Here is a 21,744-nt window from a genome sequence, read left to right as displayed (position 1 = left end):
CATTTTGAGTCCAAATACTGTAAAATATTATTTGTTGTTACAGTAAAGAATTGTGTGTTGTTTTCTATTTGAGTACCCTATACATATGAATACTATATGGTGATATATTACAACCAACAGCTGAAGGTGTAACACTGAACATACAAATGCAGGATTCTACTGAGGCATTCATATAGTGTTTTCCATTCATACTCTAGTGTCTTCCATTCTGCACATCAGTGTTCAGTGGGTGCTTAGAAATGTCTACTCCAATGATGTATGTGTTTGGCATTTGAGAAGGAAATACCATTTAGTGAAGAGTTAACACTGTTTTGAGGGTAGATTGTGCTTTTTCAAGAGAAGTGTTGGGTTTGGCATTTTGTGTGTGAGTTTTGTAATTTGTGTTTAGGGTTTTGAGAAAGTGAGGTAGTCTATCAGGAAATGTGTTTAAACAATTGTGAAAAACTGTAATAAACAATTATAGGAACAAGGGAAATTAGGACCAGTAAGGAAGTCGAGGGAAAATGATTGTGATATTTCTCCTGTTAAATATCCTGAATTGGACCAAGGAACGTTTAGTAATTTCAGTGCATCAAAGGCAATGGTGCAAACGTAAGATTGGAAACCTGTGAACCGATCCCTCAGACCGTCACCCATCACTGAACATTGATATGTCCCCAGCAGAGAGTTTAGAGAGTCAGGAAACCACAAACGACCTCCTGTTTTTTCACATCCTAAAAACTATTCGGATGAAGCAACGCAGCTTCCTTTGGCTTTTGCCATTTAGCGGTTGCCATGGCCAACCATTGTGTATCAGATATTGATTTGGCAAAGGTTTTATGTCAAATACCATTCCTGGCACGCCCTCTGCGTTTATCCGGATTTGGGACCAGTACTACGATGCCACCTCTTCATCACTGACATCTTCAGTCCCAGAAGAGGAAAGGCAGCATTAGATGCAGATAAAAGCTTTACGGCCCCAGCTCCTTTGTACGGAAGAGTATCAGGGCCAGGCAGGAGAAAAAGAAAAATAATATTTTAGAGGAGGAAGATTTTTTTTTTCATTATGCACTTTGAGAAAAAAGTTGAAATGTTGAGAAAAAAGTCGAAATGTATTTCAACTTTATTCACAAAATTTCAACTTTATACACAACATTTCGACTTTATTCTTGAAATTGTATTTCAACATTAATGTCGACTATAATGTGACTAGAATGTCGATTAATGTGATGATGAATGAAAATTAAAAAAAAAATATCTAGGGTTTATGCAGACTGGTAATGAATAGGTAAACACCAGGTAAGAACCAGTGCTTACGTCTTGCGCTCATGCAGATCTTTTGATGTTTTGTTAAAGGGGTGAAATGAAAAGATGAAGGTCTGTAATACACATCCAGAACGAAGTTAATTTTTTTTTTTTAGTTAATCTTTATTTTAAGCATGAAAATTCCTAAGCAAATTAATAAACATTTACAGGGTTTTCTTCGGTCAACATGGTGATTATTTTGATCGAAAAGGTCTGGGCTTGAAGCATAAAGCTTATCTTGCCCACCTTTTAACATAATAGAATATGCATAATAGGGATGGGCGGTATGGACTAAAAAATTTATCACGATAATTTCTGGCATTCATCCCGTTAACGATAAAAATGACGCTAAAAAAAATACCAATTCAACTCCACTTTTTTAACTATAAATCTATTATATCCGCCATGTTTATTACACAAAAAACTCATCAACCGGAATCCATCCATCCATCCATCCATCCATCCATCCATCCATCCATCCATCCATCCATCCATCCATCCATCCATCCATCCATCCATCCATCCATCCATCCATCCATCCATCCATCCATCCATCCATCCATCCATCCATCCATCCATCCATCCATCCGGCTTTAGACAAAAACGTCATTTTTGTCAACGGGAACAACGGGAATTTATCATTTTTACGGCAAGATGACAAATTCTTACCGTGGGGAATTTTTTTGACGGTACATCGTGAACGGTAAAATACCGCCCATTCCTAATGCATAAAGAACAAATCATGTAAATATTTCTGCATGTGTTTGTGTGTCGGCAGACTTCAGCGCAGCAGGCCCTGACTGGAACCATCAACTCCAGCATGCAGGCGGTCCAGGCGGCCCAGGCCTCTCTGGACGACTTCGACACCCTGCCCCCGTTAGGGACGGACGCCGTGAGTCCTATCGCTCCTCGCCGACGTGAAATGAGCTCTGGGGTCTGTTCCAGGAGGCTGGTTTAACAGGAGCTCAAACCTGAACTCTTGAGCAGATTAACGTTCGCTTGGGACCTCATTTCTAAACGCGACGAAGCAGCCGGACCGCGTTCAGGCACATGCAGATGCTGAAAATGGTGTTGGTCAAAAAAATTAATGTGATTTCTGAATCCGTGCACGGACAATACCTGGAAATATTTCCTTCCTTTTTTCAATCATACATTTATTTATCCTTAAATGCAAGCCATCTACACACCTTGGACCTTTTCAGTTCGTTCAGAAACAAACAGATCAAAACTCTGCAGCCCCGTTTACACGTAGCAAAAACGGTGGTGTTTTCATGCGTTTTGCGGTTACACAAAAATGAACCTCAAAGTCACCAACAACCATCATTTCTGAAAACTCCGGCCAAAGTGGAGGTTTGCAAAAACTCTGTCTTCACGGTTGCTTGTAAACAGAGAGAAACGGAGAGAAACGGACATTTAGGCTTCAGAACGTCACATTATGAGACAGAAATGTCACCACACTGCAAAAACTCAAAATCTTAACAAGAATATTTGTCTTATTTCTAGTTAAAATGTTTCATTTTAGTCAAAAAAATCTCATTACACTTAAAACAAGACTCATCACTGGAAAAAAGTGAAAATTTACTTTAAACGGGTGAAAATTGTCAAATACCGGTAAGTTATTTTTCTGGTGATGAGTCTTGTTTTAAGTGTAAAGAGATTTTTTTACTAAAAATTTGACATTTGAACTAGAAATAAGACAAATATTCCTGGTAAGATTTTGAGTTTTTGCAGTGCAGCGTCATGTGCGCGACCTGTGTTTACAATTTGTTTGGCCACCGTCAATATTTTTATTGTATTTTACTTGTTTTATATTCTAACGTCACACTTAAAAGTAACTCCACTTCTCTGTCACTCCAAACCAAAGACTCTCGTTCATCTTGGAAGTAACTGGAAGTTACTTGTGTCATTTGTTGATGTTTTTTTCCAGGATTCTGATTGGCTAGCATGACTTTATCTTCTCGTTACACTGCCCCCTGTAGGTTTGGCTGCTCATTGCACCTTAACAGCTATTTATGCGGGTTCCTGGAAATGATGGTACTTTTCAAAACGTAGATGGGGAAATATCCGTTTGTGTAAACGTGGCCTCAGTCTCAAAGTTGTCTCATAAACTGGACATCTGATCTCGTTCAAAACCGGTGAGGTGGGTAAATAATTCCACATTGGATTACATCGCTGTCACCTCTGTAGCACCGTCTCACAGCTCGGTTCCTCGGCGTAGTGGAACCAGTCCGAACATCTGCCAGTCGGCCCATACAGCGTTATGATCCTGGTCCTTGAAGATCTTTCACTTCTCGCCTCAAAAAACAGTTGTTTTAGTCACTTAATCTCCAACATCACGTGGAATCCTCCGTTAATACTTCCAGTCACCAACGTGACCAATCATGAATTGATCTGAGTCTAGTGTTTTAGAAGTCCTTTAAAGTTTGGTTTCATTAAATCAGCATCAGTAGAGACATTTAATAGTCTAGGAACAAGTCCTCAAAAAAGTCTTTAGTTTTCGAAATACCCCTACCTGAGGTAGAACCAATCACAACAATGATTTTTATTATCTTTAGGGTCTCCTATTACCATTCACACTGAAAGTGTCACGGGCGTCATAGGCAGCCGGCTGCCATTCATTTCCTATGGAAACGCGCGTTAAGAGGCGTCGGGAGCAGCCGGAGCATCGCGTCAATTTGAAGTTGAAAAATCTGAACTTTATGCAAATGAGTGGCGGCGACGCCGAGGCGGCGTCCAATCACAGACCGGGATTCCCGAAGCAAGAAGCCTCAATGCAGATTGTACTTTCATGTACACACAAACGTACACTCATTCACATGCGTACATGAGCAGAGCTGTGCACTAACAAACTTATTTTATCAGGAATTAATATATTTCATCCAGCAAACTGTCATTTTTGCTGATTTGACTGCCGTTTTTACCTGAACTGCTAATGTGAAACAGTAACTGATGGTTGAGGAGCTGGATGGTCCCAACGATTTTATTTGCTACATCGATCCAAAGCAAAATAATTAAAAACCGTGCTTATTAATCACAAAACACAGTTTAAACATCGTGACCAAATCCGCTCCGACCTGGTGTGTCAGTGTTCACCGCAGACAGACTGCAGCTTCAAACCTGAATTATGGTTCCGCGTTAAATCGACGGCGTAAGGTACGGTGTGCGTCGCCGCGTACCCTACGCCGTCGGCTCTGCGTTGGTGTGACGCGGAACCATATATCAGCCTTCACTGGGAGCAAGGGTTTGCTGACGGTTGATGTTGATCCGCGGACCAAACTTGTTAAGGAGTATCAAACTCACTCTTATCTACGCGGAAATAACTCTAAAATATAAAGAAGGCTTCCCAAAGTGTGATCTATGGTGAAATAGGAAACTGAAGATGTGCACGCTATATGAGTAGACCAGCGGTCGGCAACCCAAAATGTTGAAAGAGCCATATTGGACCAAAAACACAAAAAAACAAATATGTCTGGAGCCGAAAAAAATGAAAAGTCTTGTATAAGCCTTAGAATGAAGACAACACATGCTGCATGTAGCTATATTAGTTATAACTGGGGGAAGATTTATTTTTTTAATTATGCACTTCGAGAAAAAAGTTGAAATGTCAAGAAAAAAGTCGAAATTTCGAGAAAAAAGGTTGAAATGTCGAGATTAATGTTGAAGTACAAACTTGAGAAAAAAGTCGAAATGTTGAGAAAAAAGTTGAAATGTCGAGAAAAAAGTCATAATTTCCAGAAAAAAGTTGAAATGTCGAGAAAAAAGTCAAAATTTCCAGAAAAAAGTTGAAATGTCGAGATTAAAAAGGAAAGAAAAAAAGGAGAAAAAAGAAGAAAAAAAAGAAAAAAAAGGTCAAACATTTTTGAAAAAGCTCCAGGGAGACACTAGGGCGGCTCCGGAGCCGCATGCGGCTCTGACGCGGGTTGCCGACCCCTGGTGTAGACTATATACACTGTTCCATCCACTTCTGCAGCGCAGCTTGAAAGCCCCGCCCACTGCAGCCATCGACAGTGCATGCAGCTTTCAGTGTGAACGCACCAAGCAGCGAGATGCTGGTGTCAGGCGATTTTTTTTACGCTTTCGGTGTGAATGCAGGGTTAGTGAAATTGGATTTTGTGGTTTTTGATTTTGGGGGGAAATTTGTTTTTTTGACTATTCTTTAGAACTACTCCAAACCCTGAAAAGGGGACAAATTGGGCCAGTTCGAATAGGGGAAAAGCGAGGAAAAAAAGCCCATAACTTGAGAATGCTCACTCTTTTCTAATAGTGAAATATAGCACTGTAATCATACCTTTAGTTTAGGTGGAAATTGTTCTTTTTGGTAATAAAAACATATAGGACTCCTTCACTTTTCTCTCATTTATCATAAAAACATAAATCCCTATGAAATATACTATTACTTAGTTGTCTTGAATGCTATTGAATACTAACCAGTGGTTTTTTGGAGATATCTGGTCCAGTTCTCTCTTTAGACAAATTCCTCTGTGAAACAGTCAAATTAAGTCATTTAGAATGGAGGATTAGTGGCATAACAGTCTATAAGTTAAGTGCTCACTCTGATGGTGATCATATTTGGAGAGGGGAATGTCAGGTGGCTGAACTACATCACCAGATAAGTCAGAATGTGACTAACCCAATAAAATTAAGTTTACCTATATTACAAGCCTCTAAAACGGAGATATGTGTCACAATAACTTTACCGAAACTGGAACATCAATCCAATCTACATATATAGCAGTACTTCAAACATACAAACAGAATAACCAATGAAAAGTCATACAATTTATTGGAAAAAAAGTCATAACATTTCTGGAACCAGGAAAAAGAATTTCATGGAAAAAGTTGTAAACGTTGTAAATGTTGTATATAGTGAATGTTTAATAGCAGCATCACAGAAGGGTCCAGCACAGCTCACAGTCTCCGCCTCTGAGAGGTAAGTGACGCTCCAAGTCAGTCACCATGGCAACGTCCCCAGAGCTCAACTTGAACCATTTCCTTCACATCAGCATGAAGAAGCATGTTTTCTGTAACGGTTCCTGAGCACTGGTGAAAGTGGAGGGTTGTTGTTGTCGTTTTTTCTGTTTTAGGCATCTCAAGCGTGGCGCAAAAACAAGATGGACGAGTCCAAGCACGAGATCCATTCTCAGGTGGACGCCATCACCGCTGGCACGGCCTCCATGGTCAACCTCACCGCAGGTAACAGCAGTCCAGGGTTGTGCAAGTCCATACTTCTGGTTCAAACTGGTTCAAAGTTCAGTTCACATAGTTTAAAAATGAACAGTTCACGTTCATAGTTCACTATTTTCATTTTGAACTAGTTCAAATTCAGTTAATTTCAATATTTTTTGGTGAGAAATACGAATGAAACGCCCCCCTATCCTAAACTGTTCACTGTATAGCAGTGGTCTCCAACCCTGGTCCTCAGGACCCTGTCCTGCATGTTTTAGATATTTCCCTGCTTCAGCACCCTGATATAAATGACTGTCATTAACAGATTTGTGCAGACCTGGATGACAAGCTGATGACGAATATTAATTAGAATCAGGTGTGATGATGCAAGGAAACATCTAAAACATGCAGGACGGGGGTCCGAGGACCAGGGTTGGAGACCCTGCTGTAAACAATCATGTATTGTCCTGGTGGTTTTTCAACTTTACTCAGAGACTGTAAATCTCCAACATTGTAGTCCATTATCAGTGTGTCTACCTGTTGCAGGTAAATCCTCCCCCTGAAGGTGCAGCAGTGGGACTGGGGTCGTTTGGGGCTTGTAGCACCCTATAATGTAATAATTTCCTATAATGTAATAATTTCCTATAATGTAATAATTTTTGAAAATGTAATAATGCCTGAAAATGTAATAAAATTTGCGCTTAACTCAATCGAAAATGTAATAAAACCCAATAATGTAATAACTTCACCAATAATGTAATAAAATATCCTGACGGATAATGTAATAACATTTTTACTGATAATGTAATACCTTATTACATTATTGGGAATTTATTACATGGATCTCAAAGTCTGCAATTTAACCCAATAGTCATTCTGGTGTTTCAAATCAAGCGTATATAACATTCTTAGATACTTAAAACACAAAATGTAGAACTCTGGACTGAAAATGAACATATTATGAATATATTACATTATTTGTCAAGTATTACATTATCAGTTTTGAAAAAAAAGTAAAAAAGTGTAATGAATTCCCAATAATGCAATAAGGTATTATATTATCGGTAAAAATGTTATTATTAGTCAGGATATTTTATTACATTATTGGTTAAGTTATTACATTATTGGATTGGATTTTATTACATTTTCGAATGAGTTAAGTGCAAATTTTATTACATTTTCAGGCGTTATTACATTATAGGAAATGATTACATTATAGGAAATTATTACATTATAGGGTGCTACAGGGCTGTTGGGTCTTCTTGGCCTTCCTGATCACTTTGTTTGATTGTCAAGGACTTGCAGATATTTTCTCCCACTGGACGGATGCTTTAACTCCACATGACGTTTCAAATGTGAAGTTGACGAGGCAGACGCTCTGACTTGTTTTCTCAGGTGGACATAATTTGAACAGAAAGGTTATATTTTTACTGTTGGACTCTTTGGGAGACGATGTGTAAAATTCCCGTACATAATGATAAGGATCATCATCTGACGGCTCGCTGACGCTGCGTCTGCAACGTCTCTTTCTTCACTGGACTAGTAAAGATGCACCGGGCTCGGGCCGCCGTTGCCTTGGAGCTGGTGCCCGTTGCTATGCTAGTGTGTGCACTGCATTGTGGGTAATGTAATGTGAAGTCGTCGTCTAGTCGAGTATTTTAAATGTGCGCGCCGCCCACTGGTGAAATGTATTCCGTAATAATTGGACCTAAACAGTGAAGCTAAAACTCACATAATCTGATGATGCTTCGGGGAGGAAGCGGCCCTAAAACTAACCAGTGTTTACTTTTCCACTCCTGGTTATGCTCTTCAAATGTAGTATGGGTCCAGAGAACGTCTGGCACCGTTAAGCTGGGCATTTCCCAGAGAGACTCTTTACAAGAATCGAGAAGAAAACACTGCAAAAACTCAAAATCTTCAGGATATTTGTTTTATTTCTAGTTTAAATGTCTCATTTTTAGTAAAAAAAAATCGCATTACACTTAAAGCAAGACTCATCACTGGAAAAAACAACAATTTTCACCTGTTTCAAGTAGATTTTCACTTAAAATAAGTAGAAAATCTGCCAGTGGAACAAGATTTTTTTGCTTGTAATGAGAAGATAAATCTTCTGGCAGATTTTTCTACTTATTTCAAGTGAAAATGTACTTGAAACTGGTGAAAATTGTCAAATAACAAGTTATTTTTCTGGTAATGACTGTTGTTTTAAGTGTAATGAGACTTTTTTGACTAAAAATGAGACATTTTAACGAGAAATAAGACAAATATTCTTGTTAAGATTTTGAGTTTTTGCAGTGAAGTGTCACAGAGTTTTGAGGACCCAAATGCAGGAGAGCGGGAGGCAGGGGTTGGAAAAAACTTAAATTTATTTGCAAAAGCAAAACCAAAAATGCTGCTGAGCCGGATAAAAAAAAAAAGGCAGACCAAAAACAGGAATCCAAAAACTAGACGAGGAGAACATGGAGGGAGCAAACAGTACGGACCAGCAAGGAGCAGGGAAAGACAAGACTAGATATACACAGAGGATAACGAGACACAGGGGCAGACAATCAGGGCAGATGGAAACAGGAGGGACAAGACAGAACTGAAACTGGGGGAAATGTCAAATCCCCCAGTAAAATGTAAAAAGTAAAATAATTCAGTGACTTGTTCATCCAATCAGCCCAGACCTCTGAATTATATTAAAATGTTGAGAATTAAAAGGGAAATGCTGCCTTTTATGGCCCTTTCGCACTAGTCCCGCCTCAGCTCTGTTCTACCCACCACAGCCCCGTCTTGCGCTTTTGCACTAGGGCTGAGACGTGTAGAGCTGCTCCAAGCCGACTTTTTCTGTAACCATTCTGGCGAGGTTCTATCCGGGCTGAGCCGGGACTATTTCTGACGTCACCACCCTCCGCGCCACTGATTGGTCGGGGGGCGGGGCCGTCATCACCCTCAACGCCACTGATTGGTCGGGGGGCGGTGCCGTCAGACGTTTGAATCAGGAAGCGGGAGTCAGCGCGAGCGCGACTCGCGGCTCGCAGCCATTTTATTATAAAGCGCAAAATGTCTGTTTGGTGATCCAACTCTGAGTTGCAGATGTTCATAAACCTGGTGGCTGAGGAGAGAATTAAAAAAGGGATGTAGACGGGCTGTTTTACTCTGAGCCGCTCGCGGCTCCAGCTGATTTCTGATCAGCGCCGACATGAACAAAGCGGTTGCGCAATCGAGTACGTCACAGCAGCGGGTAGAGGCGTGACGAGCCGAGTCGGGCCGAGTAAGGACTAGTGCAAAAGGGCCATTAGAGGCTAGGACTACTCTACGAAGTTTTATTTTATTTTTTTTAAACTTTGTTTATTAAGATTTTCAGGTTTTTATAGAGACAAGTACAAAAAACAAAGACAAAAAAACAAGATTGTGGTCAACCACTAGGTGGAGGCAGAACATGCATGAACTGTAATATAAAACATGGTATGTACGATAAATAAAATGATACCCTCAGCAAAATGTAAAGTCAAAAATAACAACAGCAAAACAAACAACAAAGAAAGAGACAAGAAAAGGAAAATAAAAACAAAAAATAAAAACAAAACAGGTAGGCACTGTCACACATGACGCATGGAGATCAGAAGAAATGAAGCATGGCGGTTTTGAAATTGGTAGACAGGATTAAATGATTATATGGGACTGCAGACAACTGAATATTTTTTTTTTTTTTTTTACTTTGTTTTTTATTGATTTTTTACATTTTGCACAATACAAAAACCAAACAGCCACACAAGAAAACAAAAAAAAAACAAAAAACAAATTAAAGTCCTGTTGGGAGTAGCATTCCTACATGGTCATTTGTCGGTTCCCTGTTTCGTCCTCGGTATCTGGTGATCCTTCAACAGTCTTTGTCGCTGTACCAGGTCTTGAAAGATGTCCACTTCAGCCATTTGTCCTCCAGCTGCGTTTCTTGCAGTCTTAAACGATGTGTCCGTTTTTCCATTACATAGATTTCCTCTATTATCTCCATCCATTGTTCCCTATTCGGAGAGTCCACTCTACCCCATTTCCTTGTGATAGCTTTTTTACCCGCTATTAACAATATTTTTGCTAGGTACCTATCCCCTGCATGCACACTTTCGTCTGTAAAATTACACAAATAGAGTACCTTACTGCACATAGGGATCTCATACCTTAACACCTCTTGCAGAGTTTTATGTACCATCTTCCAAAACAGTTGTACCTTATCACATTTCCAAAATACATGAGCATGATCTGGGCTTACTGCTCCACATTCTCTCCAGCAGGGAAGAGTCGCATTCAAATATTTACCCTTGACCTTGGGTGTTATGAAGTATCTGATCAAGTTTTTCCAAGAAAACTCCCTCCATATCCGCGAATTGGTGGATGTTTGATGTATTTTCCACATATTTAGCCAATCTTGGTCGGAAATGTTTATATTAAGCTCTGACTCCCACTTTTCTTTTACATAGTCAGTCGTATTCTTGTTCATTGTCAGTTTTTGGTACATTGTTGATATTATTCTACATTTGGTGTCCTTGTAAATATTAATCACTGCTTGTATCACACCATTCACTTCCATAGAGGGATCCATCTTGATTTCCTTCCTGTAGTAATCTCTTAGCTGTAAGTATCTGTAGAATTCGTGTACCTCTAGATCATATTTGATTCTCATGTTCTGAAAACTCTCCAGCTCCCCATCTTTCTCTAGAGTGCACCAAGCTGTAATTCCCTTAATTTCCCACTGTTTGAATCCCGTCATACATGGCAGGCTTGAAATTACTGTCAGACGCAACCCACTTTAACAGATGAATATCCTTGTCTATGCCATACCGTTTAATTATTCTGTACCATAATTCCAGAGTGAAAAGTGTAATTGAGTCAATTTTATTTTTTATTTTATGATATGTTTTCTTATCTCCTATCACATCCTGAATTGGGTATCCTCCGAATTCTTTTTCCATTTCTTTCCACTTTGCTGTGTAGTCTGGTTTACACCAACATAGTAAATATCTCAGCTGGGCTGCAAAGTAGTATTCCTTCAGCCTTGGTAGACCCATTCCCCCTCTTTCTTTTGGCAGCTGGAGAGTTTCAAATCTAATTCTAGGTTTTTTACCTACCCAAATAAACCTTGATATTGTTCTGTTCCAGGTCACAAACTGGGTTTGAGGGACCTCTATAGGTAGAGAATGGAATAAATAGAGGAGTCTAGGCAGCACGTTCATTTTGATTATTTCAATCCTCGAGTTAAAATCCAGTGGTAAAGTGGCCCATCTTCCAATATCTTTTTGTATCTCCTGGCTTATTTTGTCATAATTTTCCTCATATAATTTTGACAATCCTTTGGGGATGCTGACCCCCAGATATTTTATTTTCTTTAGGTCCCAATTAAGTTGATATGTATCCCGGATTTCTTTTGATGGAGTGTAATTAAGTGACAATATCTGAGTTTTAGAAATATTTATTTTATATCCTGAGAGGTGCCTATAAGTTTCCAAAAGTGTCATCAATACTGGGAGTGATCTATCCGGCTGCCCTAAGAAGGCTATGACATCATCAGCAAAAAGTCCTATTTTATGTTCTGTACCGTTCACCATTACACCCTCCAGTTCTTCGTTCTGACGAACTGCTTGTGCCAACGGTTCCACAAAAAGCGCGAACAGAGTGGGGGACAGGCAACAACCTTGTCTAGTAGATCTCTGCAACTTAATTTTATCAGTCAGACTTCCATTTATTTTAATTCTGGCATTGGGTTGTTGATATAGAGTCTTTATGCATTGTACTGATGCACTGTTAAATCCAAATCGTTCTAGAACTTGATAAAAAAATCTTCAATTTACGCAATCAAACGCTTTCTCCGCATCAATACTTACTAATATAGTGCTTTGTTTTTTTCTGTTGTGCTTCGTCTACTATATACAAAGTTCTTCTGATATTATCCTGCGTTTGCCGTCCACTTATAAATCCAGTCTGATCTTCTTCTATGATTTCTGTTATAAAAGTATTCAATCGTTTTGAAATAATTGTTGTGTATATTTTATAATCCACATTTAGTAATGAGATTGGTCGGTAATTTGTACAGAGCTCTTTATCTCTCCCTGGTTTGTGGATGACTGTAATAATTGCTTCAGCCCAGGATGGTGGTATTTTGTTATTTTTAAGTGTCCAATTAAAAGAAGCCAGGAGCAGTGGTGTGAGCTCATCCTTAAACATTTTGTACCACTCTGCAGGGTAACCATCACTGCCCGGTGATTTATTGTTTTTTAACGCTCGTATTGAATCAATTACTTCTTCCTTGGTGATATCTGCCGTTAGTCTATCGTTTTGAGTCTTACCGATCGATGGCATATCCAATGAATCTAGAAACACTCTCATTTCCTCTTAATCCGCAGAGTCGGGCTGTATATATAGTTCCTCATAATATCTGTGAAAGATCTTCTCTATCTCCTCTGGGTTGTGGGTTAACTCATTTGTATATGGATCTCTAATTTTACATATGTTGCTCAGCGCTTGTTGTTTTCGTATTCGTTTGGCTAATAATTTAGTGGCCTTCGAGCCTGCTTCATAATACTTCTGCTTCAGAAACTTATTATTTTTTTCAACTTCCTCCATTAGCAAGTCATTTATCTTTGTTTTCAGTGTCTTGATCTGTTGATACGTCTTCACATCATTTGTATTCTGGTATTCCTGTTCCAATTCCCTCAGACTATCTGTATATTTCTTGTATGCCTCTAATTTAACCCTTTTTACGTGTGCTGTTTCAGCTATAAGTTGCCCCCTAATGACAGCCTTCATAGCATCCCACAATATCGTCGGATCCACCTCTCCATTGTTATTTTCCTCAATGTATCTTTTCAATTCTGTTTTTACTTTCTCTTTTCTTTGTTCATTATTCAATATTCCTACATTGAGTCTCCACACTGTGTGTCTTTTCCTGTTGTTTATGTTGATTTTCAAGTAGAGAGGGTTATGGTCTGATACATCTGCCCCCCCGATCTCACAGTCTTTCACTCTGTATTGGTCACTCTGATTCACCAAGAGGTAATCTATCCGTGAGTGAACTTTATGTGCAGCTGAATAATGTGTAAAATCCTTATCCAGAGGATGGAGACTTCTCCATACATCTACCATCCCCATCTCTTCCATTGATATGTTTATAAATCTTGTTAACTGCCCTTTATTCCTTTTTAGACTTGTCGTGTCCATTTTATGACCCATTATAACATTCAAATCTCCTCCACATATTAAGATTCCCTCTGCTTCAACAGCTATGACATCAAACAAGGATTTGAATAATTTTTTATCGCTCTCTGGAGGTGCATATATATTTATCAGTGTTATTGGTATGTTTTCTACTCTACCCTTTACTATAATATACCTTCCCTCCCCATCTTTGAGCTCCTTCTCAAAATCAAATTGAACCATGTTTGATATTAAAGTTACAACCCCTCTTCTGCATCCCCCTTTGTATGAACTGTAATATAGATTCCTGTATCCATATCTTTTTAGTTTATCATGTTCTGACCGTGTTAAATGGGTCTCCTGTAAAAATATGATTTGAGCTTTTTCCTTCTTCAGTTTTGTCATAACCCTCTCTTTTTTTCTTTGGTTTGTTCAGACCATTTACGTTCTGCGACATTATTTTGACATTGTTAGACATTAGGGGTGTAACGGTATTTGTATTCGTCCCGTCCCGTCACGGTACGGGGGTCACGGTTCGGTACACGCAGTCATACGGCGAATACGTCTGACTGAGTTAAAAAAAAAAAAAAATTAATCATCTTTTTTTTTTCCCTTATAAATATCAAAAGTCACGTTCCATTACAGACCTAAATCTGTGCTAGTCTGTGCATATCAATAAATATATGTGCAATTCATATATCATCATAAATTGTAGGCTATAATAACGATAAAATGTTCTAATTCTTAATTTACAACTGTCCTGAACGCATCAGGGCCGTGTGCCAGCGCGGATTGGGAGTAAAGCCTGATTTATGGTTCTGCGTTAAATCGACGCAGAGCATACGCCAACAGGTACGGCGCAGTCTACGGCGAGGTTACGCGCATACGCGCAACCTTCGCCGTAGGCGCTGCGTTGGTGTAACGCGGTACCATAAATCAGCCTTAACAGTCACAGCAAAGGAGATTAGCGCTAAAGTTTAAAAGAGGACTAAGCATGTACAAAGTTTTGAATGTTACCCCGTTTTCCACGTTACCTGGATTATTTTGGGTTATGGAAGAGTCAACTACCGTTGGTGAGTCAGTGTAACCTTCTTAAATAATTTCTTAACAGAATGTTGTGGTAGCTTTGACCACCTGCCTATTTGAATGTGATTTGTGTTGTTGTCAACTAGACCGCCGAGTCTATTCTCTGTTATAGAGCTCAGAAATGATGTTATAGACCGCTGTGTCTATATCTATCTTAATAGATTGTGTAATTTTAGACCAGTTAGGTTTTTTGTATTTAAGCTGAATCAAAGATGGAACTGAGTCAGTCCGTGACTATCTGAGTTTTCAGCTCCGCGTGTGTGTGTGTGTGTGTGTGTGTGTGTGTGTGTGTGTGTGTGTGTGTGTGTGTGTGTGTGTGTGTGTGTGTGTGTGTGTGTGTGTGTGTGTGTGTGTGTGTGTGTGTGTGTGTGTGTGTGTGTGTGTGTGTGTGTGTGTGTGTGTGTGTGTGTGTGTGTGTGTGTGTGTGTCTGGTAGGATGATGTTGTTGAACGTTAAAATGACTATCATAAGGCCCATGGAGAATGCTCCGCCCCCAGACGGCTCTGCCCATATGCAGCAGTAGAGGAGCCCGGGTTCAAGTATTTATTAAAAGTGCTCGAGCTCGTTACAATGTCCCATCCCGCGCTCACATAAAAAATTAAAAACACTAATGCACAAGTTAAATGTTTTATTCTATTTATTTTACACTTTAATAAGAGATGCTTTTTAGTTTTGAACAAACTTTAACTTTCAAATGCTATGATCAAAATAAAGGAAGAAAAAACTCGTCTTATACATTTGGGACTTTTTGTATTTTTTTTCCCGTTGTACCGAACCCATACCGAACCCGTACCGAACCGTGACCCCTGTACCGAGGTACGTACCGAACCGTGACTTGTGTGTACCGTGACACCCCTATTAGACATTATATTTTGCTACTATCAGAAAAATGCACTCCCAAACAGTTATAAACTACACAAACAAGAACAATTAACATAACGGTAATAGAAATCCGGAAAAACAACTTAAAACAGTGGGGATATCGCTCCTCCATCCCCAAGCCCCCGTTGGTGGGTGAAGGGGAAATCCTCATCCCTGAGTGATGGCCCCTTCCTAGACTTAAAACTGAACCCGGCACACGGTGTTCCTTAGTGTCTAGATAAGTCCAACTCAAAATTACCTGACCACTCCCAGTCGGTTCTTAATAACTTTAAATAAAATGAAATAAAGAGGCCTGATCCCTCTGTTGATCCATTTTTCTGAGTCAACCATTTAAATCCAAGCATAGACAGAGTCCCATTCAATGATCAACAATATTGTTTACTGGATTAAAGTCCTTCATCATCTTTTTCCCTCTGTCTAATCACGTTGTTTGTTATTGTCCATACCTGTAATGTTTCAAGCCCTCAATGTTGCGCTTTCCCTCCAATAAAGCCTCTTTAATATTTCCTCTGGAAATCTTGCAGCCTTTCTCTCGCCCGCTGCTGCGCTGCATCCCGGCTCCTCCTCTGCCCCGTCACTCGCTGCCACTCCGTCTCTCCTCTCGTCCTCCCGCCCGCCGTGGGCCCCGCGTCCTCGCCCGGCACATCCACGGTGAAGCCTCTTTCCTCCATGTCTCGTGCGGCTTCTCTGGCGCTGCCATACGTCCTCACCCGTTGTTCCAGTGAATCCGGATTTTTGTGAGCGGTGTTTGGAAACGGATTCCTTTTTCTTTTAAGACTTTCTTAATCCCCGCATATGTCTTCCGTTTCTGGACAATTTCAGTGGGGTAATCATGATCAAAGAAAACTTGTTTTCCGCCCACCTGTATCTTCTTTTGCCACGCTGTCTTCAAAACCATTTCTTTAACCTCAAATTGTAAAAAGTTGGCCACGATTGATCGGGGAGCAGCGTCGGGTCCCGGTTTAGGAGCGAGAGCTCTATGCGCTCTCTGAATCTGGAGAGCGGTGTCATCAGGCAGCTGGAGTTCAGTCTTTAGCAGGTGTCCCAGGTATTTGGCAACCCCGGAGCTCCCTTCAGCACCCTCCGGTATGCCGAAAACCCGAATATTGTTTCTTCGTGATCTCCCTTCGAGATCTGTCACTTTCTCTCTCGACCGCTCCGTATGCTCCCACATCCCCGCCAGTACGTCTTTCGCGTCCGCCTTCCAGTCTTCCAGCTCCGATATGCGCGTCTGGGCTTCGGCGATGTCCGTCTTCTGTGTCTGTATGTCACTGCTAATTTCATTTAGCTTACGGTCAACGTCCTGGCGGAAGCTACTGAATTCTTCCTTCACCTCTTGTTTTAGTCGACTCCAAGTGCAGTTAGCTCCTGTCTTAGCTCTTGTTTAAGCTCTCGTATTATTTCTTTACTGATTGTGGCGAGTCCCGCCCGGAGCGTCTCTGTCTGGCCTTGTCCGTCGTTTTTTTCCCCCGCACCTGCCTCGTGTTCACTAACAGCGCACTCGGAGATTTCTTCCATTTCGGCTTGTTTTCCAGTTTTGTTTGGCTTTTCAGTGATTCTCTGGTTTCTTCGTATGCTTGCTCTTCTCATGTCTTGCTTTCGTCTCTCGAGTTACATTTATTTGCGAATTTCTTAACCGACCTGGGAGAGCTCGTTAACTATGCGACTACACTCTCCGCCATGTTTCCGGAAGTCCTGAATATTTTCTTTAATGTGCTTCCGGAAAGGGTTCCACAATCTGGAAAAGGTTTGAGCAGAGCCTCTCAAGGAATGCTTTATTTTCTCTAGCTTCAAAAAATAGAGTAAATCCCTTATCCATTGATTAAAGGTGGGTGGGTGTGCCTCCTTCCATTTAAATAAAATTAATCGTCTGGCGAGCAGAGTAGCGAAGCAACGCAGTCAGCCTCTGCCTCTGAAAGAACGATTGTATCGGGGGGAACGCCGAAGATGGCTATGGATGGGGCTACGGAGAAATTAATTTCTTAAGGCAATCAGAAATTGTTCTAAAAATAAGAGACCAAAATTCTTCAAGTTCAACACATGACCAGAACATGTGCGCATGAGTGGCAGGCATTAACTTGCAGCGATTGCAAGTCGAACTCACATCTGGAAAGAATTTTGACATCTTTAGTCTAGTCCGATGTACGATTTTGCATTGCATTAACCCATGCCTGCCGCAGATAGATGACGTATGGACTCTCTGTAAGACGGACTGCCAGAGCTCCTCTGTAAAAACCTCACCAATGTCAGATTCCCAGTCTCCTTTTAAGGAAAGATAGGAGGAGTGCTGCACTGAGAAAGCCTGCTGGAGAGTGGATATGAGACCTCTAAGAGTCGGTGGGCGCTCTAATAGGGCATCACACGGGTTGGCATGGAGGCAAAGAAGGAAACTGCGGAAGCGTTTTTGCGTAGAAAGTCTCGTACTTGCAAAAAACGAAAGAATTTGTTTTGGGCAGACTGAATTTAGAGCAGAGTTGTTCAAAAGATGAAAAAACATCATCTGAGTAAAGATCGTGAAAGGTCTTGATACCCAAATTCATGGTTGGAGCGAATAGGGGATTTGATCGAAAATGATATCCAGCCAAAGTGTCGTCGTATCTGTGTCCAGATCCTCATGGTTGATTTCACTATTTTATTCTTAGTGACTCCTGTGAGGGATGTAGTGACAGAGGAGTAAACCAAGGCCCAAAGATGGAAGGCTGACATGACAGAGATTCGAGAGTGTACCCATGAAGGAGCATCAGCACCAGGGTCTTCATACAGCCAATGCACAATCGGACGGATATTAGATGCCCAGTAATACGCTAAAAAGTTTGGCGCAGCCATGCCTCCTTTAAACGAAGTTTTTATTTTTCCAAATATGCAGATATTTAGTGATCAGAGCAGACAGCAGCTTCCAGCGGTGTGTTGGTGCGCGCAGCATCTTCCTGCCTCACGTTTCCAGCTTCGTGGCTCTTGTCCAAGTCAAGGACGGATACTTGGGGAGAGAACATTTTTCAATTTTTCCTTCACTACATAAAAAGCACTTTTAATTCTCCAGCAAAGATATCTGTTTTAGCCCAGATAAAGATTTCTAAGCTGTTGAATGGTCCAAGTTGTGATTATATTTTGCCGTTCGTTCTCTTTCTTTCTTTCTTTCTTTCTTTCTCTTTCTTTCTTCTTTCTTTCTTTCTTTCTTTCTTTCTTTTCTTTCTTTCTTTCTTTCTTTCTTTCTTTCTTTCTTTCTTTCTTTCTTTCTTTCTTTCCTTCTTTCTTTCTTTCTTTCTTTCTTCTCTTTCTTTCTTTCTTTCTTTCTTTCTTTCTTTCTTTCTTTCTTTCTTTCTTTCTTTCCTTTCTTTCTTTCTTTCTTTCTTTCTTTCTTTCTTTCTTTCTTTCTTTCTTTCTTTCTTTCTCATTCCCTGTCTATCAAAAAAAAAAAATCTGTTTAACAAAGAATTCGTGTTTTACCTTTTTTTTCTTGCAAATAATTTGATATTGCTTTTCAGATCTTTTAACTTACACAAGGTCTAAATTTGTGTCTTCTGCAAATGATGGAAGATGAAACGTGCAGGTTTATGTGCGCACCATTGCAATGAAAGCGTTGATGCATGGCTTTCTGTCCGCAGGAGATCCGGCGGAGACGGACTACACCGCCGTAGGGCTGCGCCGTCACCACAATCTCCTCCAACCTGACGGAGATGTCGAAGGGTGTTAAACTTCTGGCGGCGCTGATGGAGGACGAGGGAGCGAATGGGCAGCAGCTGTTGTGTGCCGCCAAGAACCTGGCATGCGCCGTCTCCGACATGCTGAAGACGGCGCAGCCCGCAAACACAGAGGTGCATAGCTACTCTTAAGAGGTCGTGCTGCTTCCTCTATTTGAACCTTGAACTCACGTTGCTCGTGTGTCCCGTTGCAGCCGCGCCAGAACCTGCTGCAGGCTGCAGGGAATGTGGGCCAGGCCAGCGGAGAGCTGCTGTCTCACATCGGAGAGACCGACACCGACCCACAGTTCCAGGTGTGACCATCTCAACTTTTACTCAGCCTTTGTGGTGGTTCACTTTTACGAATGAAATAGTGACTACGTTTCCATGCAGTCATGTAAACACCAATAACCCCTTTGAATAACCCGAATTTGCTTATATTCCGGTTTTTAAAAACCCGAAAATGACCCCTGGGTTACTCCTTTTCTAACCTGAATATTTGCTCACGTTTAGCCAAACAGGATTTCCCCATCAAAAGGAATTTGTTTTCTGCATGTTCTTTTCGCAAGGAATCCTGGTCTTTTGAGTCCAGGAAGTTCTTATAAACACGGAGAAACACAAGAGCAGGAGGAGACTAATCACTTCATAAATGTAATGAAGGATATGAACATTTCTGCATTTGTAGACGGTAGAAAGTACCGGGATAGCCAGATTTACAAAAAGGTGAGCGAAAAGTCAGACCAGATCAAGCTCTCATCAGCTCTCATCAAGCTGGAAGACGCTGAAAAAGAACTACAGGGCCGAGAAACGCTGGTTTGATCCAGATATCCCAAATGATTAATCACCATGTAAACAGGGATAACCCAGTTTGCTCAACGGAATATTCCCAATGTTTCAGTAACCGGAATATTGACCTTAACCCAAATTTTGACTGCATGTAAACGTAGTCAGTGACACACGGCCACCAAAGTCCGGTGTTTCATCCAGTTATCAGAAGTTTTTCACGTGCAGCAGAAGATGAGAGAGACCGCTATGCACTTCTAGTCCTGAAGTAGAAACGATCCTTTTCTGCCGAACGGTTCGGTGGATGTGCTGTAATTCAACTCCTGTAGTTTGATGTTGTAAATGTTGTGTTCCCTCTGTTTGATGCGTATATTGACAGCTCCGATATAAAGGATCTATCAGGGGTGCTGGACGGAGAACCCCCGATTATTGTCGAATGATGGTAACCGATGTGTCCGCAAGACAGATGTTTTTAAATCAAATTGTCCTGGTGTCTGATTGAAAGACCTGTAATCGAATAATCCAGCCTGGCGGGGGGTTGTAGCTCTGATCATAGAACCACTTGCTGTTTAATCCTTAAATCAGTTTAAACGTCTAAGGTCATAAAACCCTGGATGGACCCACGCAGAGGACAGACGTGAACCAGCTCTGCACTGCAAAAACTCAAAATCTTACCAGGAATATTTCTTATTTATAGTTAAAATTTTTAGTCAAAAAATCTCATTACACTTAAAACAAGAGTCATTACCAGAAAAATAACTTATTTGACAATTTTCACCTGTTTCAAGTAAATTTTCACTTGAAATAAGTAGAAAAATCTGCCAGTGGGACAAGATTTATCTTCTCATTACAAGCAAAAGAATCTTGTTCCACTGGCAGATTTTTCTACTTATTTTAAGTGAAAATCTACTTGAAACAGGTGAAAAATATTGTTTTTTCCAGTGATGAGTCTTGTTTTAACTGTAATGAGATTTGTTTTTACTAAAAATGAGACTAACTAGAAATAAGACAAATATTCTTGTTTTGCAGTGTGAAGCTGCACTTCCTGGTTTATAATTTAACAGGAAGCACTGAGTACCAGCAGGGCTGGGATGGTCCACGGGGGTGGGACAATAATATAAAACCAGATTGTTGAACCCGGGGTGACGAAGTTGAGGGTGTGCTTACACTTGGGGTTTGGATCGGAGCAGATAATTATACGCTCAGTTTGGTTTTCCAGCAGAAAGTGCTGGTTTTCTTTGGCGTTCACCCAAACCCGTATCTCTAAGGGTCTCGGCCCGCTTGTCTGGTGCTCGCCAGCGTTCACAACTGCTCGGCTGAACTGAACCCAAAAGGACAAAAGCACCAAGTGTAAATGCAGCCTGACTCCGGTTTGTTCAAATCAACGATTTATCATTAGTTTCCAATAATTTCACAATAAAGGTGTCCTGATCGGGATGTTTACTTGCTGTTGGTCATCATCTCGTCTCAAAGGGGAATAAAAGGAACTTAAAATCTAAGAAGGGGACTAATTGTATCTCCTGATTGGAATTCTTATTGATCAATAGTGAAATTATGAGAAAAAAATATTAGCCAATACACTGCAAAAACTCAAAATCTTAACAAGAATATTTGTCTTATTTCTGGTTAAAATGTTAAAATCTCATTCTTAGTCAAAAAAATCTCATTACACTTAAAGCAAGACTCATCACTG

General features: G+C 40.5%; 1 protein-coding gene across 1 annotated transcript in view; it reads left to right on the top strand.

Annotated features, from left to right (window-relative positions):
* Positions 1–21,744, top strand: part of tln1 (talin 1) — a 256,414-nt gene that overhangs the window by 88,966 nt on the left and 145,704 nt on the right. Inside the window, 5 exon segments of the mRNA XM_061734635.1 lie at positions 2,063–2,176; positions 6,369–6,477; positions 19,194–19,225; positions 19,227–19,403; positions 19,484–19,582. Of these exon segments, the coding sequence (XP_061590619.1) occupies positions 2,063–2,176; positions 6,369–6,477; positions 19,194–19,225; positions 19,227–19,403; positions 19,484–19,582 (531 nt within the window).

The sequence above is a fragment of the Cololabis saira genome, chromosome 11 (genome assembly GCF_033807715.1).
Source record: "Cololabis saira isolate AMF1-May2022 chromosome 11, fColSai1.1, whole genome shotgun sequence".
NCBI lineage: Eukaryota > Metazoa > Chordata > Actinopteri > Beloniformes > Belonidae > Cololabis > Cololabis saira.
This window is presented reverse-complemented; position numbering and strand designations above follow the sequence as displayed.